We start from the raw sequence: 25,316 nt of genomic DNA on the forward strand, positions 1-25,316 counted from the left end.
GATGGGCAAGGCCTTTCCTTTTTTTTGACGGCGGGGGACGGGCAGGGTTCTCTCCGTATGGGCAGGAAATGGGTCTGATAATTCTGAATTATTTTACTCTTCCCCTCCCCACAGCACCTGTATATATGTACATATGTTTGTACAGATTTATTACTCTATTTTTATTTATTTATTTTTTTGTACATATTACTCCCCCTGCCTTACCTCCTTCCCCTCCCCACAGCACCTGTATGTTTGTACAGATTTATGACTCTATTTTTATTTATTTTATTTGTACATATTACTCCCCCCTGCCTTACCACCTTCCCCTCCCCACAGCACCTGTATATATGTATATATGTTTGTACGGATTTATTACTCTATTTTCATTTATTTTATTTGTACATATTACTCCCCCCGCCTTACCACCTTCCCCTCCCTACAGCACCTGTATATATGTTTGTACAGATTTATTACTCGATTTTTATTTATTTATTTTATTTGTACATATTACTCTCCCCCACCTTACCATCTTCCCCTCCCCACAGCACCTGTATATACGTTAGTACGGATTTATTACTCTATTTTTATTTATTTATTTTATTTGTACATATTACTCCCCCCTGCCTTACCACCGTTCCCTCCCCACAGGACCTGTATATATGTATATATGCTTGTACGGATTTATTACTCTATTTTTATTTATTTATTTTATTTGTACATATTACTCCCCGCCCGCCTTACCACCTTCCCCTCCCCACAGCACCTGTATATATGTTCGTACGGATTTATTGCTCTATTAATTAATTTATTTTATTTGTACACATTTATTCTATTTATTTTATTTTGTTCATAAGTAGTTCTCCAACCTGTAGTCTATTTATTTATTTATTTTATTTGTACGTATTCATTCTATTTCTTTTATTTTGTTCCCATGTTTGGTTTTGTTGTCTGTCTCCCCCTTCTAGACTGTGAGCCCACTGTCGGGTAGGGACCGTCTCTAGATGTTGCCGACTTGGACTTCCCAAGCGCTTAGTACAGTGCTCGGCACACAGTAAGCGCTCAATAAATACGATTGAATGAATCTTAATTGCTCAATAAATACCACTGAAAATACGATTGAATGAATGAATGAATATTAATTGCTCAATATATACCATTGATTGATTGATTGGTGGGAGGCCTGTTGTTGGGTAGGGATTCTCTCCGTTGCCAAACTGTACTTTCCAAGCGCTCAGTACAGCGCTCTGCACACAGCTCGATAAATACGATTGAATGAATAATATGTTTTGTTTTGTTCTCTGTCTCCCCCTTCTAGACTGTGAGCCCGCCGTTGGGTAGGGACCGTCGTCTCTAGATGTTGCCAACTTGGACTTCCCAAGCGCTTAGTACAGTGCTCGGCACACAGTAAGCACTCAATAAATACGATTGAATGAATCTTAATTGCTCAATGAATACCACTGAAAATACGATTGAATGAATGAATGAATGAATATTAATTGCTTAGTTACTTCATCTGTAAAATGGGGATTAAGACTGTGAGCTCCCTGTGGGACAACCTGATTACCTTGTAACCTCCCCAGCGCTTAGCATAGTACTTCCTTTTAGACTGTGAGCCCACTGTTGGGTAGGGACTGTCTCTATATGTTGCCAATTTGTACTTCCCAAGCGCTTAGTACAGTGCTCTGCACATAGTAAGCGCTCAATAAATACGAGATGATGATGATGATGAATTGCTCAATAAATACCATCGATTGATTGATTGGTGGGAGGCCTGTTGTTGGGTAGGGATTCTCTCCGTTGCCGAACTGTACTTTCCAAGCGCTCAGTACAGCGCTCTGCACACAGCTTGATAAGTACAATTGAATGAATAATATGGTTTGTTTCGTTGTCTGTCTCCCCCTTCTAGACTGTGAGCCCGCCGTTGGGTAGGGACCGTCTCTAGATGTTGCCAACTTGGACTTCCCAAGCGCTTAGTACAGTGCTCGGCACACAGTAAGCGCTCAATAAATACGATTGAATGAATATTAATTGCTCAATAAATACCACTGAAAATACGATTGAATGAATGAATGAGTGAATATTAATTGCTCAATAAATACCATTGATTGATTGGTGGGAGGCCTGTTGTTGAGTAGGGATTCTCTCCGTTGATGAACTGTACTTTCCAAGCGCTTAGTACAGCGCTCTGCACACAGCTCGATAAATACGATTGAATGAATAATATGTTTCGTTTTGTTGTCCGTCTCCCCCTTCTAGACTGTGAGCCCGCCGTTGGGTAGGGACCGTCGTCTCTAGATGTTGCCGACTTGGACTTCCCAAGCGCTTAGTACAGTGCTCGGCACACAGTAAGCGCTCAATAAATACGATCGAATGAATAATATGTTTTGTTTTGTTCTCTGTCTCCCCCTTCTAGACTGTGAGCCCGCCGTTGGGTAGGGACCGTCTCTAGATGTTGGGACTTCTACTTCGCAAGCGCTTAATACAGTGCTCTGCACACAGTAAGCGCTCAATAAATATGATTGAATGAATATTAATTGCTCAATAAATACCACTGAAAATACGATTGAATGAATGAATGAATGAATATTAATTGCTTAGTTACTTCATCTGTAAAATGGGGATTAAGACTGTGAGCTCCCTGTGGGACAACCTGATTACCTTGTAACCTCCCCAGCGCTTAGCATAGTACTTTCTTTTAGACTGTGAGCCCACTGTTGGGTAGGGACCGTCTCTATATGTTGCCAATTTGTACTTCCCAAGCGCTTAGTACAGTGCTCTGCACATGGTAAGCGCTCAATAAATACAATTGATGATGATGATGACGAATTGCTCAATAAATACCATCGATTGATTGATTGGTGGGAGGCCTGTTGTTGGGTAGGGATTCTCTCCGTTGCCGAACTGTACTGTCCAAGCGCTCAGTACAGCACAGCTCGATAAATACGATTCAATGAATAATATGTTTCGTTTCGTTGTCCGTCTCCCCCTTCTAGACTGTGAGCCCGCCGTTGGGTAGGGACCGTCTCTAGATGTTGCCAACTTGGACTTCCCAAGCACTTAGTACAGTGCTCGGCACACAGTAAGCGCTCAATAAATACGATCGAATGAATGAATGAATGAATAATTGAATGAACGAATGGTTGTGGGCAGCAGCCAATGCGACGTAAAGCCCCTTCCCGTCCTGCCCAGCTTTACCCGGGGCGGATGGGCAAGGCCTTTCCTTTTTTTTGGCGGCGGGGGACGGGCAGGGTTCTCTCTGTAGGGGTAGGAAATGAGGCTGATAATTCTGAATTATTTTACTCTTCCCCTCCCCACAGCACCTGTATATATGTACGTATGTTTGTACAGATTTATTACTCTATTTTTATTTATTTATTTTATTTGTACATATTACTCCCCCTGCCTTACCTCCTTCCCCTCCCCACAGCACCTGTATGTTTGTACAGATTTATTACTCTATTTTTATTTATTTATTTTATTTGTACATATTACTCCCCCCGCCTTACCTCCTTCCCCTCCCCACAGCACCTGTATGTTTGTACAGATTTATTACCCTATTTTTATTTATTTATTTTATTTGTACATATTACTCCCCCCGCCTTACCTCCTTCCCCTCCCCACAGCACCTGTATGTTTGTACGGATTTATGACTCTATTTTCATTGATTTTATTTGTACATATTACTCCCCCCGCCTTACCACCTTCCCCTCCCCGCAGCACCTGTATATATGTATATATGTTTGCATGGATTTATTACTCTATTTTTATTCATTTATTTTATTTGTACATATTACTCCCCCCCGCCTTACCACCTTCCCCTCCCCGCAGGACCTGTATATATGTATATATGCTTGTACAGATTTATTACTCTTTCATTTATTTATTGTTCTATTAATTAATTTAGTTTATTTGTACACATTTATTCTATTTATTTTATTTTGTTCGTAAGTAGTTCTTCTCCAACCTGTAGTCTGTTTATTTATTAGAGGTACCTGAGGCACAGAGAAGTTTAGTGACTTGCCCAGAGTCACCCGGCTGACAAGCGACGGAGTCGGGATTAGAACCCACGACCTCTGACTCCCAAGCCCGGGCTCTTTCCACTGAGCCACGCTGCTTACTTTTTAAATAAAGAGTTGTCCCTTCCCAAATCGGCCCGCCGCGGGGAGAGCAGTCAGGAGAAATCTGGCTCAGGCTTTTTTTTTTTATAATGGCATTTCTTAAGCGCTTACTATGCGCAAAGCACTGTTCTAGGCTTTTTGGCCCTGGGGAAATTCTGTTTCTGTCCCGGGGTGCGATCCTCTCCAGCAAAAGCCATTTCTGATGGGCGAAATCACTTCCCTTCTAACGACCGCCAAACCCCGGCGCTATTTGACTTCCAAAGCCCCTGGAGTACAGAAATTTCAAGCTCTCTTCCTCCCTTCAAGGCCCTGCTGAGAGCTCACCTCCTCCAGGAGGCCTTCCCAGACTGAGCCCCTTCTTTCCTCTCCCCCTCGTCCCCCTCTCCATCCCCCCGTCTTACCTCCTTCCCTTCCCCACAGCACCTGTATATATGTATATATGGTTGTACATATTTATTACTCTATTTATTTATTTATTTATTTATTTTACTTGTACATTTCTATCCTACTTATTTTATTTTGTTGGTATGTTTGGTTCTGTTCTCTGTCTCCCCCTTTTAGACTGTGAGCCCACTGTTGGGTAGGGACTGTCTCTATGTGATGCCAATTTGTACTTCCCAAGCGCTTAGTACAGTGCTCTGCACATAGTAAGCGCTCAATAAATACGATTGATTGATTGATTGATTGAAATGGGGATCAGTAATGCTAATAATAACAATGATGGCGTTTGTTAGGCGCTCACTACGTGCCGGGCTCCTGTTCGAAGCGCTGGGGTAGATACAAGGTGATGGGATTGTCCCACGGGGGGGGCGCGCGGTCTTGGTCCCCGTTTTACAGATGAGGTGACCGAGGCCCAGGGAAGCGAAGTGACTTGCCCGAAGTCACACGAGTGGCAAGTGGCAGAGTCGGGATTCGAACCCACGACCTTTGCCTCGCAAGCTCATGTTTTTTCCACCAAGCCGTGCCGCTTCTCAAGACTGTGAGCCCCACGCGGGACAACCCGGTAACCGCGTATCTATCCCAGCGCTCAGAACGGTGCTGGGCACATAGTAAGCGCTTAACAAATACCATTATTATTATTAAGCTCGATGAATTCATCATCATCATCATCATCAATCGTATTTATTGAGCGCTTACTGTGCGCAGAGCGCTGAGCTCTACAAGTACGATACAACAATAGACAGTGACATTCCCTGCCCACAAGGAGCTGACAGGAAATCATCCATCCGACCTGAGGCGGAGCTGGGATGGAATGAGCCGGAGCGATCGGATGAAGGCCTTTTTGGTCCCTGGCTGCCTTTTCCCAGTGGGTCCCTGCCCCGAGGTACAGGATTTTCCCAGGATCCTGTTGGACTAGTTTTGACTCGTGGAATTCCCCGCTTTGGGAACGCTCGGGGACCCCCGGTGCCATTTGGGACAAAATGGGGGCGAATAAGGCAGTATCCCGAGGGAACGCGCAGCCTGTTGGTGAAGTTTTTGATTTGTGAACCCGCAGGACGCACCGATAATCGTCATCGGGGCGGTGGTTGTTCCGCGCTGACTCTGTGCCGAGCACCGTTCGAAGCGCTGGGGAGGTTATAAGGGGATCAGGGGGTTCCCCCCCTCCCCGGGGGGCTCACACTCTTCATCCCCATTTGACAGATGAGGAGACTGAGGCACAGAAAAGTAAAGTGACTTGCCCAAGGTCCCCCAGTTGACAAGTGGCAGAGCCGGGATTCGAACCCATCACCTATTTATTTATTTATTTTGCTTGTACATATCTATTCTATTTTATTTTGTTAGTATGTTTGGTTTTCTTCCCTGTCTCCCCCTTTTAGACTGTGAGCCCACTGTCGGGTAGGGACCGTCTCTATATGTCGCCAATTTGTACTTCCCAAGCGCTTAGTACAGTGCTCTGCACATAGTAAGCGCTCAATAAATACGATTGATGATGATGATGATGATGATGACCAGGATTTTCTCCTCCATAGCAAATTTAGTGAAGCCCTAGGGGGGGGACAGCCCACTCCCCTTTCAGACGGCCATGCTGCCCACCTCCCCAGATGCCCAGGTGTCTTCTTGAATGTAATAAGAGAAGCAGCGCGGCTCAGCGGAAAGAGCCCGGGCTTTGGAGTCGGGGGTCCTGGGTTCAGATCCCGGCTCCGCCAACTGTCAGCTGTGAGACTTTGGGCAAGTCACTTCACTTCTCCGGGCCTCAGTTCCCTCATCTGTCAAATGGGGTTGAAAAGTGCGAGCCCCACGTGGGACAACCTCATCATCATCATCATCAATCGTATTTATTGAGCGCTTACTATGTGCAGAGCACTGTACTAAGCGCTTGGGAAGTACAAATTGGCAACATCTAGAGACGGTCCCTACCCAACAGTGGGCTCACAGGCTAAAAGGGGGAGATGGAGAACAAAACCAAACATACTAACAAAATAAAATAAATAGAATAGATATGTACAAGTAAAATAAATAGAGTAATAAATATGTACAAACATATATACATCATCATCAATCGTATTTATTGAGCGCTTACTGTGTGCAGGGCACTGTACTAAGCGCTTGGGAAGTACAAGTTGGCAACATATAGAGGCAGTCCCTACCCAACAGCGGGCTCACAGTCGAAAAGGGGGAGACAGAGAACAAAACCAAACATACTAGCAAAATAAAATAAATAGAATAGATATGGACAAGATAAATAGATAAACAAACAAATAAATAAATAAATAGATAGATAAATAGATAAATAAATAGATAACTAAACAGATAAATAAATAAATAAATAAATAGGTGATGGGTTCGAATTCTGGCTCCGCCACTTGTCAACTGGGGGACCTTGGGCAAGTCACTTCATCACCTTGTAACCTCCCCAGCTTTGCACATAGTAAGTGCTTAATAAATGCTATTATTATTATTATTACTATTAATCAATCAATCAATCAATCAATCGTATTTATTGAGCGCTTACTATGTGCAGAGCACTGTACTAAGCGCTTGGGAAGTACAAATTGGCAACACATAGAGACCGTCCCTACCCAACAGTGGGCTCACAGTCTAAAAGGGGGAGGCAGAGAACAAAACCAAACATAGTAACAAAATAAAATAAATGGAATAGGTATGTACAAATAAAATAAAATAATTATTTTATTAATTATTTTATTAATAATATTATTATTAATAATAATAACTATTCTTATTATTAATATCTGGGAGCCCCGAGTTGGCCGCCCAGGTGCCTTCTTGAATCTAATATCTGGACCTCCCTTCCAACGCCATCAATTTTCTGCCCGGTTCGTTAATTTCTATTCTAGAGGGCCGAGACTGAGCCTTCCCCAATTACCGCTCCCAATTTCCACCCTCAGGGCTCTGCACTCAGATTGTCGCTGCTAGAACACTGGGAATTCTCCCGTGGGAGGACAGACGATCTCAAAATATGTGCTACAGGGTTCTTAAATGAGAAGAAATCGTAAATTCATTCATTCAATCGTATTTAAGCGGCGTGGAGGGAAGCAGCGTGGCTCAGTGGAAAGAGCACGGGCTTTGGAGTCAGAGGTCATGGGTTCGAATCCCGGCTCTGCCACTTGTCAGCTGTGTGACTTCGGGCAAGTCACTTCACTTCTCTGGGCCTCAGTCACCTCACCTGGAAAATGGGGATTAAGACTGGGAGCCCCATGTGGGACCACCTGATCACCTTGTAACCTCCCCAGCGCTTAGAACAGTGCTTTGCACACAGTAAGCGCTTAATAAATGCTATTATTATTATTATTATTATTATTGTTATTATTATGTCTGCTGTGTGACCTTGGGCAAATCACTTAACTTCTCGGAGCCTCAGTTACCTCATCTGTAAAATGGGGATGAAGACTGTGAGCACCACGTGGGACAACCTGATCACCTTGTATCCCCCCCAGTGCTTTGAACAGTGCTTGGCACATAGTAAGTGCTTAACAAATGCCATCATTATTATTATTATTGAGCTCTTACTGTGTGCAGAGCACTGGACTAATTGATTGAATTCAGCTGCTATATCATAATACCACAAGCTCTTTGAAAACAGCAGTTACTCACTGTATATTTCCCAAGATCGTGTTTCAGGGCCCGCCACATAAATACATTTATCCGCTTTAAATTTGAAATTTCAAAGGAAATTCATCCGCTTTAAAGCAGTCAAGCAGCTGGGCCCCTGCTGCTTCAGTGCTTAGAGCGGTGCTTTGCACATAAATGCTATCATTAAATGCTGTCATTCACCCTGCTGATTTCTGATTACAAACCAATCCACGAACTTCTCTCCTCTAACATCCACTTTCTTTGCCTTGGTCTCAGTTGTCCCAGTGACGACTCCCTGCCCCTCTCCACCCTCGGAGCTGGAATTCCTTGCCCCCGAAGCTACTTCAGACCGCCATTCTCCCCACCTTCCAAACCTTATCCAAACCGTATCTCCTCTAACAGCCCTTCCATAACTAATCTCTCTCTTCCCCTACTCCCTCGCCCTTCTGAGTGTCTTGTCTTATGCCGTCGAGTCGGTTCCGACCCATAGCGACACGATAGACACCCCTCTCTCCATCCGCAGTCGTTCTGGTAGTGAATCCATAGAGTTTTCTTGGTAAAAATATGGAAGTGGTTTACCCCTGCTTCCTTCTGCGCAGTAAACTGAGTCTCTGCCCTCGACTCTCTCCTGTGACGCTGCTGCCCAGCGTGGGTGAGTTTTGACTCGTAGCATATGGCCTTCCACTCGCTAGCCACTGCCCAAGCTAGGAACGCAACGGGCAGGCCTCTGCTTGACTCTCCCTCCCGTAGCCGAGACTGGTAGAGGACTGGAAACTCTCCAAGTGCGACCTTAAGAGGGGTTGCACTCGTGTACATATCAATAATTTATTTCTTTATATCAATGCCCGTCACCCCTCTGCTCTTTTTGTGCAGGAAATGGTTCTACCAGCATTGTTGTACGGAGCATACATATTGTTGTATGTATTGGTGTATCAGCGCCTTGAACAGTGCTTTGCATGTAGTAAGTGCTGAATAAATGCCATTATAAAAAAAGTAGCAATCATTATAACTGTGGTGCTTGCTATGTGTCAGCAAGCACTGGGGGTTAGATAATCAGGTCATGGGGCTCATAGTCTAGGTAGGAAGGGAAACAGGTGGTGAATCCTCATTTTCCAGGTGAAGAAACCGAAGCACAGCGGTGTTAAGTGATGTGTCACGCAGGAGAGTTTAGATTGAACTTTCCCATGCACTCGATACAGTGCTCTGCACGTGGTAACTGCTCACTGATAACTAACGGACTTAATGATGGAAACTCAGTGAAAACCCCTCACCCTCAGGGCTCTGCACTCTGATTGTCGAAGCTAGAACACTGGGAAGTCTCTGGTGGGAGGACAGATGATCTCAAAATATGTGCTATAGGGTTCTTAAACGAGAAGAAATCATAAATGATTGAATTCAGTTGTTGTGTAATAATACCACAAGCTCTTTGAAAACAGAAGTTACTCGCTCCGCCTACTGGACCCCTCACCTCTTTCGTCCCGAGTTCTTATAAAGTCTACGAGTTGTCGGTGGGGGCCGGATAACCGCCCAGGCGGTGTCGTGATCTGAAGTTCGTCCCCCTCCCGTTCTGCATCACCCCTAATATACCTCTGCCCTCCTCGGCCCTGCGATCACAGAGCAAAGTTGACGCCTGTGGGCGTACCCGATAAATGCCGCCGACGGAAAGCGGGGCGTCGAGCTCTTTCCCTCTGATAAAATAGCAAAGCCAATAGTTTTGATAATTACTGCTTTTAAAACCAGTGGGCCCGTTTGGTAGGCAAACGTTTCAAAGTAGTTCTTCTCCAACCTGTAGTCTATCTATCTATTTATTTATTTATTTATTTTATTTGTACGTATTCTATTTATTTTACTATTGTTTATTATTGTTTATTATCTATTATTTTTATTATTAACATATTGTCAATACATTTTATTTTGTTGTCTGTCTCCCCCTTCTAGACCGTGAGCCCGCTGTTGGGTAGGGACCATCTCTAGATGTTGCCAACTTGTACTTCCCAAGTGCCTAGTACAGTGCTCTGCACACAGTAAGCGCTCAATAAATACGACTGAATGAATGAATGATAGTCATTAAAAAGAAATGTCCAGAATCATTTTAGGATTGTGTGTCTGTACAGCATTTCTCCACGTTCGCGATGCCAAACATTGTCCCCTCTCCATCTCAGGAAGCGTCACTCTCGCTTGTGATCCTTCCCCGAAGGCTGGCCCGCAGCTGCCGGGTGGACCAAACGGGACCCGGGCAGCTCCGGCTCTAATCTGTGACCCTGTTCTGTTGTCTCTGCTCATGTAATAATAATAATAATAATAATGCTGGTATTTGTTAAGCGCTTACTATGTGCGAAGCGCTGGGAGGGATACAAGGTGATCCGGTTGTCCCACGTGGGGCTCACCGTCTTTATCCTCATTTTCCAGATGAGGTCACTGAGGCCCAGAGAAGTGCAGCGACTCGCCCAAAGTCACACAGCTGACAAGTGGCGGAGCCGGGATTAGAACCCATGACCTCGGGCTCCCCAGCCCGGGCTCGTTCCACTGAGCCAGGCTGCTTCTCTGAAGCAGAAGCAGAATAGTAGAAATTCAACGAGGAGAGAGAGGGTAGGGCAAAGTGACTGAGTGCTTTAAACCTGACGATTAGAAGTTTCTCTCTGATGCGGAAGTGGACGGGAAGCACAGGATGTTCTTGGATTGGGCTTTTTTTTTAGAAAAATGATCCTGAGCAGCAGAGTGAAGTAGGATTACTTTATCAGCCTCCTTTGTCTCCCCACTGCAGTACATTATTCACTCTGCTGCCTCGATCAATGTTTTACAATAAGCGTCAATCAATCAATCAATCGTATTTATTGAGCGCTTACTGTGTGCACAGCACTGTACTAAGCACTTGGGAAGTCCAAGTTGGCAACATATAGAGACGGTCCCTACCCAACAACGGGCTCATAGTCTATAAGGGGGAGTCCGACAACAAAATAAAACATGTAGACAGGTGTCAAACTATCAGAATAAATAGTCTAGAAGGGGGAGAAGAGTCAGTCCACGTTTCCCCGTTCTTCAAGAATCTCCACTGGTTGCCTATTCACCTCAGTATCAAAAAACTCCTTACCGTGGGCTTCAACTATCTATCATTTAGATAGACCGTGAGCCCGCTGTTGGGTTGGGACCGTCTCTATATGTTGCCATCTTGTACTTCCCAAGCGCTTAGTACAGTGCTCTGCGCACAGTAAGTGCTCAATAAATATGATTGAGTGAATGAATGAATTTATTTATAGCAATGTCTGTCTCCCCATCTAGGCCGCTACCTCTTTGTGGGCGGAGGATATTTCACCAACTATGTTGTAGTGTCCTCTCCCAAGCGCTTAGTACAGGGCTCCACACACAGTAAGTGCTCAGTAAATAACAATTGATTGATCGGATTGGAGTAGGGGGAGACAGGAGGCAGGGCTGTCAGCAAGGAGGCCGGTGCAGGAAGCAAGACAGGATAAGGTAAGTATTAAGTTGAAGGGGGCCAGCACGGAGCATTCTGGTTTGGGCCTGGGTTTTCTGGGCTGTGAGAGTGCGTGGAAAGACTCCAGGCCCACTGTTGGGTAGGGACTGTCTCTATATGTTGCCAATTTGTACTTCCCAAGCGCTTAGTACAGTGCTCTGCATATAGTAAGCGCTCAATAAATACGATTGATTGATTGATTGATTGACCCCATCCAGGTCACCAGAGCCAGGCACCTGGCAAATTAGGGGGTTAGCTATTCTACGCCGCCGCCGCCGCACACCCTCTAGACGTATTATCTACTTGTCACCATTTGTCCATGTCTTTCCTTTACTCAGTTCGGCTCCCCCACCGACACGGTACCCCCATCTCCACCTTCCCAGGCACTACTTCCGTACAGTCTTTGTTTCCCTCCTAGGCCTGCCTCCGTTCCTTGAAACCCAAACCTCCGCTCAACCCTTCCCGTTTCAGTTCTGATCCAGTTCATGCTTCTCTATACAGCACGGCCTGAGCAGGGTGACACGTGTTTAACAAACTCAGCACGTGGGACCGGCTTAAGATTTTGAGGTGTGGAGCAAACGCGAAGTCTTCCGTTGGGTCGTGGATAAATCACGCCTCTCTTGAGATATCTCCTGCCAATTCAAATCCCATGGCCAATTCATAATGGAGAACCTACCTTCTCTCCTGCCTCTAACGTGAGAGAGCCGAAACGCCTCACCCCTGTCCTTCTCACCTTCTCACCTCTCCTCCAATCAATCAATCAATCAATCAATCGTATTTATTGAGCGCTTACTATGTGCAGAGCACACCACCGGCTCCGTGGCTCACCAGTACGACACACAGGGAGTCTTCTAGACTGTGAGCCCGTTGTCAGGTAGGGACCGGCTCTATATGTTGCCGACTTGGACTTCCCAAGCGCTTAGACCAGTGCTCTGCACACAGTAAGCGCCCAGTAAGTACGATCGACTGAATATCGGCATCTCTGTCCTTCCTGCGAAGAAGGTCTGAAGGAGCCGATAACTTCTCAGTGCCCATCCCCTTCCCCTCAATTCCCATCCTACCTGGACGCTGGGGCAGTTGAAGAGGCCGCGTCTCCCCCGAGCTGTAAAGCTGGGAGAGAATGAAGAAGATCTGAGCTAACGCCGCTCTGTCCGCAGAGCGTTTCCCGGCGAAAGCGAGACCACGTCGATTCCACATCTTCCTCCCGGGAAGCCTCAACGAGTCTCAGCCGAGGGCGCGCCGTTGCCCGGTGGCGGCCCCCCAGACCCTGTTCTGTTGTGGAACACAATGGCGCTGTGACATCACGCGTCTCCAAGGGGTTGGGCCCTTATCTAGAGTGGAGCCTTCCAGGGCATAGTTTCCTGTGCCAAGAAAGATGGCAGTCTGGGCCTCGGGGATGCACACAGAACTGAGCCAACCTGACTCTGCCATCTGCTCCCCGGAAACAATCTTTCACGTCCGGCTTGAGAGAAATATGATATATGCACATCCGGCTTCAACTCTATTCTGACGACTTTGACACCCGTCTACGTGTTTCGTTTCATTGCCCGTCTCCCCCTTCTAGACTGTGAGCCCGTTGCTGGGTAGGGACCGTCTCTATATGTTGCCGACTTGGACTTCCCGAGCGCTTAGTACAGTGCTCTGCGCGCAGTAAGCACTCAATAAATACGATCGAATGAATGAATGGATGAATGAGAGAAAGATATGAGGGAAAAAGACGGCCGAATGTTTTATAGTCTTGTGCTTTATCCCAGATTTCTTCCGTTTATTGACTGAAATACAATCTCCTGCATCGGGTAAAGCTCCATCCGTTCGATCTTATGGATCCGGTTTTCTTTTTCATTCTGCAAATCCAGGCCTACTCTCTGTCTTTGCCTTCGTCCCGCCTCCTCTAAACCAGTTCTCCATCAGCCAGGTGGAGATAACTGCTTTTTAAAGTGCTTAAACTTTGGTCTCAGCTTGAGTGAATTCACCGGAAAAGTAGATATGCATTCATGTCTCCCTGTTCCCCCGGGGGAAAGCAGCGATGAGTTCTGCAGTGCAGTGCCGCAGGGCCGGTAGAAGGGGAAATGGAAGGTGTGAGATACGGAGGGCGTGCGGGATGTGGAGAGAGGGGCCAGGAAAGCTGAAAGCCACAGAATCCCTGGGAGAGACGGGTCTCAAATGGACTCTAATGGTGTTGGGAAGGGGCTGCCTTTATGTAACTGGGCAGGAAAGGGGGTTGAACATATAACTTCAGAGCCTTGTAGAGGAGGGGCTTTCTAGAACTGGCTTCCTTCTCACCAACTAGGCTGATGGGCGGCAACATCTCTCTAATGTCTGTGAAGAAAGGAAATCAGGATTCCACCTCAAAATCGGGTCTAACTGAGCTAATGACACCAAAGAGATTTCACCTCAAAGCCCATCTAAAACCGAGAGAGATCGATTGACGTCTAGCGGATCCCCCCAGAAGACCGTTCCGTTCCTTCGCGGATGCAGATGATGAAGAGTCATGGAAAAATAAAAACAAGCCAGACTATACAACCAAAATAACGCCCTAAATCCAGTCTATGCAGCCAAAATAATAATAATAATAATATAATTGACTGAAATACAATCTCCTGCACCCCTGATGTTTTACTCGGGTAAAGCTCCATCCATTCAATCTTATGGATCCAGTTTTCTTTTTCATTCTGCAAATCCAGGCCTACTCGCTTAGTGGTTAAGTGTTCTAAGTGCTGGGGGAATACAAGGTGATCAGGTTGTCCCACGTGAGGCTCACAATCTTAATCCCCATTTTACAGATGAGGTCATTGAGGTCCAGAGAAGTGAAGTGACTTGTCCAAAGTCACACAGCTGACAGTTGGCAGAGCCGGGATTTGAACCCGTGACCTCTGACTCCAAAGCCCGGGCTCTTTCCACGGAGCCACACTGCTTCGCTACCTCTACAGCCACCTTTTTATAAATAGGGGCAGCATCAAAGTCACGGGCGGCTTTTCAGGTAGGCGATAAAGTCTCCTGTGGGAATCGACAGGTGAAACTCAGTCCGGTCAAAAACATTTTGGATAAAGGAGTTAATTCACACTCACACTCGCCGTCCGTCCCAGCTGTGCTCTTCCTGGGGCAGCGGGTGTGTCAGACAAGGGTAACAGTGCTAAATATATGTAGGAGTTTTATATTTTTGGCCAAAGTGACAGGGCATAGTGTCGACTCTGTTTAGACCGTTAGATCAGTAGGCAATTGCCAGGATTATGATATTAGTAGATCTGCAGATTTGGGAGTGGTTTGGGGGAATAGCTTGAATCGGGACGTTGAAAATCCTTTTATTTTGCTTCCTTCATTGAGTGCCTCCAACTCGGCCCCACGGCGTTTATGCACTAAGCGGTGGGGCTTAGTGGAAAGGCCAAGGGCTTGGGAGTCAGAGGACGTAGGTTCTAATCCCAGTTTCACCACTTGTCTGCTGTGTGACCTTGGGCAAGCCGCTTAACCTCTCTGTGCCTCAGTTACTTCGTCTGCAAAGTGGGGATTAAGACTGTGAGTCTCACGTGGGACAACCTGATGACCTTGCAGCTACGCCAGCGCTTAGAACAGTGCTTGGCACATAGTAAGAGCTTAACAAATGCCATAATAATAATTAGTATTATTTATCTGCAATTTATTGCTTTATATTGATGTCCCTCTCCCCCTCTAGACTACAAACTCATTTTGGGCAACTCTGTTACAGTGTACTCTTCCAAGTGCTTAGTAATAATAATAATAATTTTGGTATTTGTTAAGCACTTACTTTGTGCCAAGCACTGTTCTAAGCACGGGACTAGATGCAAGGTAATCAAATTGGACACAGTCCCTGTCCCACACGGGGACAGCACATAGTACAGTGCTCTGCACACAGTAAGCGCTCAATGAAGAGGACCGACTGATCGGAAACCGCTGAATGTGGAGTTTAGAGGGTGAGCGTGTCATCTTTTAGACTGTGAGCCCACTGTTGGGTGGGGACTGTCTCTATATGTTGCCAATTTGTACTTCCCAAGCGCTTAGTACAGTGCTCTGCACATAGTAAGCGCTCAATAAATACGATTGATGATGATCTAAGATGCAGGATGGGGGAAGGATCAGGGGAGGCACAGAGGGGAGGGAAAGGAGGAATAGGGGACAGAAGGAGATGGGGACTGGAAGGAGGGGACAAAAAGAGGGGAGACGGAGGGAGGGAGGAGGAACAGGACACTTGCTTTTGATGCTCTCCTCTCTGCTGCTTCCACCTCCATTGTGGCCACAAATACCCTTCTTGCCGCTATGGGATCAAGGGATTGTTGCTGGTCAGTGGTGACTGGGAACATGACTGAGAGGGGATGGGGACTGGTTTCTACCAGGCCACGGTCACTGCAGCCGCGCTCCCCCGGGAGACAAACCTGCGGAAAGAGGGAGGGGGAACCGCGGGGTACAGGAAGATGTGTGCTCTGTGTGTGTGTGTGTGTGTGTGTGTGTGAGAGAGAGAGAGAGAGAGCTCTACCCCAGTCCTTCCTGCCTGGCTGCCACCTGGGAGCCATCTGAGCTTGCAGTGGTCATCTGAGTAGCATCACTTTGTCTCCCACCTATCAAGATGAAAACCGATTCTTTTCTGAGAGCTCGGACGGGAGGGGAGGGCCTCTGCTTCAAAGGTCCGGAGATTGGGAAGAAGGCTCTTCAGGGGTGACCAGCCCTGGCTCCCAGGGCAGGAGTTCCCGCGGAAAGCCTGAAACCACACTGACGAGAGAGACGGCCTTGTCCTACTCCCAATCTCCATTGCTCCTGCTGGCAGGGAGGGCAGCTCGCGGGCAGTCGGACACTGTCAGGACAAGCCTGATGCTACATTTAATCAGCTGCCTCCCTCTTCTCTGTCCTCCCTTAGGGAGCGGATGGTGTGTGAATGAGTGACTCACTGAGCACTAATCCGCTCTGAAACTCGAACTGGGGCATTTCTAGAGATGCTCAATTTCCCTTCCCAGATCTCCCCCCACAATTACCCGGTGATAAATGACCGATCAGAGATGCCCATGGAGAGACATGGCGGCCTCAGTGCCTTATCCTGCAGCCCCCGGGAACGTGCCAGTTCCCACCCACAGCCCAGCTCTGCTAGGACCAAGCCTGGGTCTCATTCATTCATTCATTCAATCGTATTTATTGAGCGCTTACTGTGTGCAGAGCACTGTACTGAGCGCTTGGGAAGTACAGTTTGGCAACATATAGAGACGGTCTCGAGTGTGTGTCTGACACCCTCACTCTCACGGTCACACGAGGCCACCGATGCTCCTGTTACAACTGCCCGTCATCCCCCTCCCCATCTGTACATCTCTTCCTGCTAGTTTTCCTCAAGGAGTGAGTGACATCGCACAAGGGTCAGAGTGACAGGTGGCTTCTCCCTCCCTCCGGACCTGTTCCCCTTCCTTCTCCCCCAACTCCCTCTCTTCAGTCATTCCACAAGCAGGCTTTGGGAGAAGGCAGGGACAGGTAACACACCCATCACAATCCTTGTTCACCCATCCTCGGCCCTCCTTTTTTATGGCATTTGTTAAGAGTTTACTATGTGCCAGCCACTTGTCTAAGCACAGGGTAATCAGGTTGGACACAGTCCGTGTGCCCCCTGGGGCTCTCAGCTTCAATCTCTATTTTACAGATAATAATAATAATGATAATGGTATTTGTTGCACGTTTACCATGTGCCAAGCTCTGTTCTAAGCGCTGAGGTAATAATAATAATAATGATAGCATTTAGTAAGCGCCTACTATGTGCAAAGCATTGTTCTAAGCGCTGGAGAGGTTCCAAGGTGATCAGGTGGTCCCACGGGGGCTCACAGTCTTCATCCCCATTTTCCAGATGAGGTAACTGAGGCCCAGAGAAGTGAAGAAACTTCTCACCCTCGGCAGAAACTTCTCACCCTCGGCTTCAAGGCTCTCCATCACCTCGCCCCCTCCTACCTCACCTCCCTTCTCTCCTTCTCCAGCCCAGCCCGCACCCTCCGCTCCTCCACCGCTAATCTCCTCACCGTACCTCGTTCTCGCCTGTCCCGCCATCGACCCCCAGCCCACGTCATCCCCCGGGCCTGGAATGCCCTCCCTCCCTACATCCGCCAAGGTAGCTCTCTTCCTCCCTTCAAGGCCCTGCTGAGAGCTCACCTCCTCCAGGAGGCCTTCCCAGACTGAGCCCCTTCCTTCCTCTCCCCCTCGTCCCCCTCTCCATCCCCCCCATCTTACCTCCGTCCCTTCCCCACAGCACCTGTATATATGTATATATGTTTGTACATATTTATTACTCTATTTATTTATTTATTTATTTATTTTACTTGTACATATCTATCCTATTTATTTTATTTTGTTAGTATGTTTGGTTTTGTTCTCTGTCTCCCCCTTTTAGACTGTGAGCCCACTGTTGGGTAGGGATTGTCTCTATATGTTGCCAATTTGTACCTCCCAAGTGCTTAGTACAGTGCTCTGCACATAGTAAGCGCTCAATAAATACGATTGATGATGATGATGACACAGCTGACAAGTGGCAGAGCCGGGATTAGCGCCCACGACCTCCGACTCCCAAGCCCGGACTCTTTCCACTAAGCCACGCTGCTTCTCGGTTGAGGTAACCGAGGCCAGAGAAGTGAAGTGACCTGTCCAAGGTCACCCAGTAGACAAGTGGTAGAGGCAGGATTAGAACCCGGGTCATTCTCTTTCCACTAGGCCTCACTGCTTCCCTCCTCCTTCCAGAATCAGGTGTGGGGAAGTAATGACCATTCCCCAGACTTTGGGCGGTTACCCTGGTGACCGCATCATCAGCCCTGTCCTCTCTACCCCGTAGCTCAGAACTCTGTTCTCAGGCACTGGGACAAGTCTCCTCCGCCCACATTTTGGGAACCCAGTAGACTGTAAGTTTGTTGTGGGCAGGGGATATGTCCGTTCATTGTTATATTTACTCTCCCAAGCACTTAGTTCAGTGCTCTGCCCACAGTAAGCACTCAATAAATATGATTGAATGAAAATTGAGGTCAATGAAGCAGAGGCACCTCACCAATAGCTCAGTAGCTGGGAGCGAGGCGCCATTAGTGATCGTGCTTGCCCTCCCTTTTTAAGAAAATGATACTTGTTAGGTGCTTACTATGAGCCAGGCACTGTAATAACTGCTGGAGTAGTTACAAGCTGATCCCAGTCCCACAGAGAAGCAGCGTGGCTCAGTGGAAAGAGCACGGGCTTTGGATTCAGAGGTCTTGGGTTCAAATCCCGGCTCCTCCAATTGTCAGCTGTGTGACTTTGGGCAAGTCACTTCACTTCTCTGAGCCTCCGTTCCCTCATCTGTAAAATGGGGGTGAAGACTGTGAGCCCCCCGTGGGACAACCTGATCACCTTGTATCCTCCTCAGTGCTTAGAACAGTGCTTTGCACATAGTAAGCGCTTAACAAATGCCATTATTATTATGATTATTAGGTAGGATGTGGTTCATGACCCACATGGGGCTCATTGTTTTCATCCCCATTCGAATCCCCATTTAATCCCCATTGAGATAAGTAAGGCACAGAGAAGTTAAATGACTTGCCCAGGGTCACCCAGTAGACAGTGGTGGAGCTGGAATTAGAATCCAGGCCCATTCTCTTTCTGCTGTCATGCTGCTTCTCTCTCCTCACCTCCTCTTGTTCTCCTCTTCTCTTCTTCTCCTTTCCCTCTCTCTTCCTCTTCTCCCCCAGAGACCTGAAGGCTTTCCCACCTCCGGTAGCACTACACTGAATCAATTAATAGTATTTACTGAGCACTTACTGGGCGCACAACAATGTACTAAGCACTTGGGAGGGAACAAGAGCATTAAGTAGATCTTCCCTCTGCCCTCAAGGAGCATACAAACTAGTGAAATGATACCATTTCGGAGAAAACCCAGTGCCCAGGAATATCATCCCAAATTGCCAAAAACAACTATTTTGTGTAGGCGGAATATGACACTTTGATATTTCTGCACATGTAGTCTTCCACATTCTTCTACTGAATCCTTTACTCCCTCAAATGTGCCACTTAGGTTTAGGGTTTGATTTGAGGTCTTTCATCTGGGTCTGTCTCCCTGCTTAGACTGCAAGCTCCTTAAGGGCAGAGATCAAGTTTTCCCAAGTACTCTCCCAAGTACTCAGTACACAGCTCTGCAAAAAAACACACTCTCGGTCGATGCCATCTCTTCAGTTGTATTTATTGAGCGCTTACTGTGCTAAGCGCTTGGGAGGTACAAGTTGGCAACATATAGAGACAGTCCCTACCCGACAGTGGGCTCACAGTCTGGAAGTCTAATGAAGTCTAGAAGTCACAGTCTAATGAATCTCTTGATTCATTCATTCATTCATTTCCATTAGCAACCATCTCAGCTTCCCCATTCCCATCTGTGGCATCTCACAGTTTGAGCCCACACACCTTGCTCCTCTAATGCTAACCTCACTGTAGCTGGAACATGTCTCTGTAGCTGCCGACCTGTTGCCCAAGCCCTCCCTCCTCATGTAAGACAGACAATGACTCTATCCACCTTCAAAGCCTTACTGAAGGCCCGTCTCCTCCAAGAGGCCTTCCCTGACTGCGCCCTCCTTTCCTCTTCTCCCGCTCCCTTCTGTGTCACCCTGACTCACTCCCTTTTTCATCCCCTGTCCCAGTCCCACGGTGCCTATGTACATAGCTGTAATTCATTTATTTATATTAATGTCTATCTCTGCCTGTAGACTGTAAGCTCTCTGTGGGCAGGGAATTGTCTATCTCTGGCTGTAGACTGTAAGCTCTCTGTGGGCAGGGAATATTTGTTATTCATTCATATACCTATGTATAGAAGCGCTTAGAACAGTGCTTCACACGTAGTAAGTACTTAACAAATGCCTTTATTATTATTATTATTATTATTATTATTATGTACTTATGTACATATCTGTAATTTATTTATATTAACGTCTGTCTCTCCCTGTAGACTAAGCTCTCTGTGGGCAGGGAATATTTGTTATTCATTCATATACCTATGTACCTAAGCGCTTAGAACAGTGCTTTGCACATAGTAAATACTTAAATGCCTTTATTATTGTTATTATGTACATATCTGTAATTTATTTATATTTATGTCCGTCTCTCCCTGTAGACTGTAAGCTCTCTGTGGGCAGGGAATATTTGTTATTCATTCATATACCTATGTACATAAGTGCTTAGAACAGTGCTTTGCACAAAGTACTTAACAAATGCCTTTATTATTATTATTATTATGTATACATCTGTAATTTCTTTATATTAATGTCTGTCTCTCCCGGTAGACTGTAAGCTCTCTGTGGGCAGGGAATATTTGTTATTTATTCATATATCTATGTACATAAGCGCTTAGAACAGTGCTTCGCACATAGGAAGTACTTAAGTGCCTTTATTATTATTATTATTATGTACTCATGTACATATCTGTAATTTATTTATACTAATGTCTGTCTCTCCCTCTAGACTGTAAGCTCTCTCTGTGAGCAAGGAATATGTCAGTTACATTGCTAAATTGTACTCTCCCAAGCACTTAGTGCAGTGTTCTGCACTCAGTAAATGCTCAATAAATATTATTGAATGAGCGAATGATTTTCCAAGCTGGGGGAAGCAACCCCCCTGCACCACCAAGTCACTTTTAATCGGTCCTGCCTTGGGGACTCGGGGCAGCGCACCGTCCTGGATGCGGTCCTGCCATAACAGAGCCCTGTGGTCACTCCAGTGGGACCCAGTGGGAGGGCGGTGGCCTCCCTGGAATCCGAGGAGGGATCTGCTTCGGACCCAGGAGATCCCCTTCTCCGGAACGTTCTCATCCGCCAGTCGCTAACGATCATCAGGAACGGAGTGACGACGGAGAAGGTAAACCCCAGCACCGTGTGGCTGTTCATCAGCAGGGGAGAGGCTCCCTTCATGTTAAACAAAACGCTCAGCGTGATGGCCTGCCGCCCGTAGAGGAGGACGTAGAGGGTGACCAGGGAGATGACCCTCTTGGCTGCCGTGACCACGGGCATCGCCCTAGAGAAGCGGCTGGGCCCGTGGATGTGTCGGGCCTGCCGGTGGTGCCTGTAGAGGACGAGCACCACGTAGCCGCTGGCCGTGGTCGTCAGTCCTACGAAGAACAGACCGCACAGGACCGAAGCGACCGCAATGGCCAGGTTATTTGCCTCAGTGGCACTGATGGCCGAGCATTATTTGAGGTCCAGTATGAGTTGGACGCTGCTGCCGTTCTGGGGACTGGACGTGTGTATCAGGACGGTAACGCTAACCAACGTTGAGTACCCAGGAGAGGGCACAGAAGGGGACGATGTACTGGGGTAACTTGGCTTTGGCTCCTTCCTACCGGGAGATTCCGGGGCTGATGGAGACGGCCTGGAAGATGTTCAGGAGGCAGGTGGTTCAGATGGCAAGACTCCGGGCCACCCAGTACAGGTAAATGAGGGTTTTACATCCAACCACATCCAGGATGTTTCTCCAGCCCCAAACTGATGAGAATTCCACGATCCCACTGGTGAGGAGGAGGATGGTGTTGGCCAAGGCCAGGTGGGAGAGGATCAGGTCGGAGGAGCTGGGCTTGTGGCCGGCGGAGATGGCACTTGCATGAAATGGGAGGAGGAAGGCATTCACTACGGCTCCAATGCTGATCTGCAACAGAATCGCAATGCCGTAAGAGAGCTCCGTGCCATCCGTCCTCTCCACACCTCAGTCAGAAGCAGAGTGGCCTGGGATGGGGAACGAGAGAGGGAGAGAGAGAATGGGAGAAAGCGGAGAAAGCACTCCGGGCATGCTTCGTCCCGGGAGCCCGGCTCTCCTGGGTGACATGGTGAAGCCACGCAATAACAGTGTGGCCCGCTACTAATAATAGTAATGGTATTTGTTAAGCACTTACTGTACTGAGAAGCAGCGTGGCTCAGTGGAAAAAGCACGGGCTTGGGAGTCTGAGGTCATGGGTTCGAATCCTGGCTCCATCACTTGTCAGCTGTGTGACCTTGGGCAAGCCACTTAACTTCTCTGAGCCGCAGTTCCTTCTTCTGTAAAATGGGGATGAAGACTGCGAGCCCCACAGGGGACAATCTGGTTACCTTGTATCCCCCCAGCGCTTAGAACAGTGCTTGGCACATAGTAAGCACTTAACAAATGCCATTGTTGTTATTATTATGATATGCCAGGCACTGTTTTAAGCACTGAGGTAGACACAAGATAATTGGGTTGGATAAAGTCCCTGTCCCACATAGGGCTCACAGTCTTAATCCCCATTTTGTAGATGAGGTAACTGAAGTCCAGAGAAGTGAAGTGACTTGCCCAAGGTCACACAGCAGACAAATGGCTGAGCCGGGTCTAGAACTCATGACCTTCTGACTTTTAGGCCTGTGCTCTATCCACTGGAAAGAACATGGGCCTGGGATTCATTGTATTCTCCCAAGTGCTTAGTACAGAGCTCTACACACAGCACTCAATAAATAGGAATGACTGATTGAATGACTGACTCATAGAGGACCTGTAATCTTAACAAATACCATTATTATTATTATTGTAATCCAGATTCTGTCAATTACTTCCTGTGTGACCTTGGTTACATCACTTAACTTCTCTGTGCCTCAATCTCCTCAAATTTAAAATATAGATTCAATACCTGTTCTCCCTCCTATCTAGACTGGGAGCCCCATGAGGGACGGGGACCGTGTCCAACCTAATTAGCGTGTAACTACCCCACTGCTTAGAACAGTGTTTGAGGCTTAGTAAGCGCTTCTCAAATACCATAAAAAACCCAACCTGGCCCAGCTGGACAAGGAGACTTGGCATGTGACAGGCTAAAGGCCCAAGGTTCAAAAAATCTCTAGAATCTGCCCTTTCCTTTCCATCCGAACTGCTACTATGCTGATCCACTCATTTATCATATCCCAACTTGACTGCTGCGTCAGCTTCCTTGCTGGTCTACTTGCCTACAGTCGCTTCCCAATCCAGTCCTTTCTTCATTCTGCTGCCCACGTCGTTTTTCTAAAATAACTCATTCAGTCCACATCTCCCCACTCTTCAAGAGCCTCCACATCAAACAGTAACTCCTTACCATCGGCTTTAAAGCCGTCGATCAGCTCTCCTACCTACCTCGCTGTTTTCCTCCTATAACCCAGACCATGCATTTTATTTCTCTATCATCAACCTACTTGCTGAGCACTAATTCGCTCTGACACTCAAACTGAGACATCTCTGGAAATGCCCAGACTCCCCTCCCTGCTGCCTGCCAATCAGGGACAAGATGAGCCCAGCCCTCTCCCTGCAATTACCTGCTGATACTTGAGCATCAGGGATACCCATGGAGAGACACGGTGGCATCAGTGCTGTATCCTGCAGCCCCGGGGACATCCCAACTCCCACCCACAGCCCATCTCTGCCAGGAGCCAAGCCCGGGTCTCTACTGGGTGTCTGACAGTCTCACTGGCAGGGTCGCACAGGGTCACAGGTGCCACTGTGTCCCAGCCCCCCATCAACCCCCCCATCTTTGTGTCTCAACAACATCAATCTGCTCAGCTGGAGGGAGGGAAAATTTGGAGGGGGGAGTGGGTGGACTGGTTGGAAGCTGCTCAGCCTTATTCCAGATTCCTGGGCCCAACAGTGAGTCCTTCCCTGCGGGAACCCAAGGAGCGTCCTCTCAAAGATCTCTCACAGCGGAAACCTTCATCTATCAACAGGCCCAGGACGAATCATTCAGTCAGCTAGTAGTACTGATTGACTGCCCATTGAGTGCTCATTGTGGGAATGTGTCTACCAACTGTTATATCGTACTCTCCCAAGTGCTTAGTACAGTGCTCTGCACACGCTAAGTGTTTAATAAATATGATGGGTGGATTGATTGAGAACTAAGACAGATGTCACAGGGGAGAGACTGGAGGCAGGGAGGCCTGTTAGAAGGCTGAGGCACCTGTCCAGGTGGGAAGTGATGAAGGCTTGCAACTTGGTGGTCACTGTTTGGGTCAATTATTCAGTCAGTCAGCCATATTTATTGAGCACTTGTGCGCAGAGCACTGTATTAAGCACTTGAGAGAGTACAATATGAGGAGCAGCTCGGCTCAATGGAAAGAGCACGGGCTTGGGAGTCAGAGGTCATGGGTTCTAATCCTGGCTCCTCCCCTTGTCAGCTGTGTGACTTTGGACAAGTCAGTTCACTTCTCTCTGCCTCAGTTACTTCATCTGTAAAGTGGGGATTAAGACTGTGAGCCCCACGTGGGACAACTTGATTACCTTGTATCAATCTGATTACCAGAGCTTAGGACAGTGCTTGGCACATAGTAAGCACGTAACAAATACCAACATCATTATTATTACAATATAACTATGGAACAGACCCATTCCCTGCTCACAACGAGTTAATAATCTAGAGGGGGAGATAAACATTAAAATCAATAAATAAAATGACAGATATATGCATAAGTGCTGTGGGGCTGGGAGGGGGAATGAATAAATGGGCCAGTCAGGGTGATGCAGAAGGGAGTGGGAAAATAGAAAAGGAGAGCTTGGTCAGGAAAGTTCTCTTGAAGGAGATGTGACTTTATTAAGCTTTGAAGGGTGGGGGGAGTAATTGTCTGTTTGGGAGGAGAGTGCTCAATAAAGAAGATTGAATGAACGAAGGATCCCTCCCCTCAAGAAGGTTTCAATCTAAGGTGGGGGAGGACTGACACTAAGAGAAAAATGGGGTTGCGGAAATGCATTTGTACTTCAAAAACAGACTGTATAGGCTCTGT

General features: G+C 47.2%; 1 protein-coding gene and 1 pseudogene across 1 annotated transcript in view; both read right to left on the reverse strand.

The window, feature by feature from the left end:
* LOC119927401 overlaps positions 1-12,866 on the reverse strand; it is a 45,475-nt gene extending 32,609 nt beyond the window's left edge. Inside the window, exon 1 of the mRNA XM_038746045.1 lies at positions 12,666-12,866. Within this exon, the coding sequence (XP_038601973.1) occupies positions 12,666-12,801 (136 nt within the window). The 5' untranslated portion in view covers positions 12,802-12,866. The remainder of the gene's footprint in view (positions 1-12,665) is intronic.
* Positions 12,819-23,940, reverse strand: LOC119927161 (annotated as a pseudogene).
* Positions 23,941-25,316: the final 1,376 nt, after the last annotated feature.

This window comes from Tachyglossus aculeatus, chromosome 4 (genome assembly GCF_015852505.1).
Source record: "Tachyglossus aculeatus isolate mTacAcu1 chromosome 4, mTacAcu1.pri, whole genome shotgun sequence".
Classification (NCBI taxonomy): domain Eukaryota; kingdom Metazoa; phylum Chordata; class Mammalia; order Monotremata; family Tachyglossidae; genus Tachyglossus; species Tachyglossus aculeatus.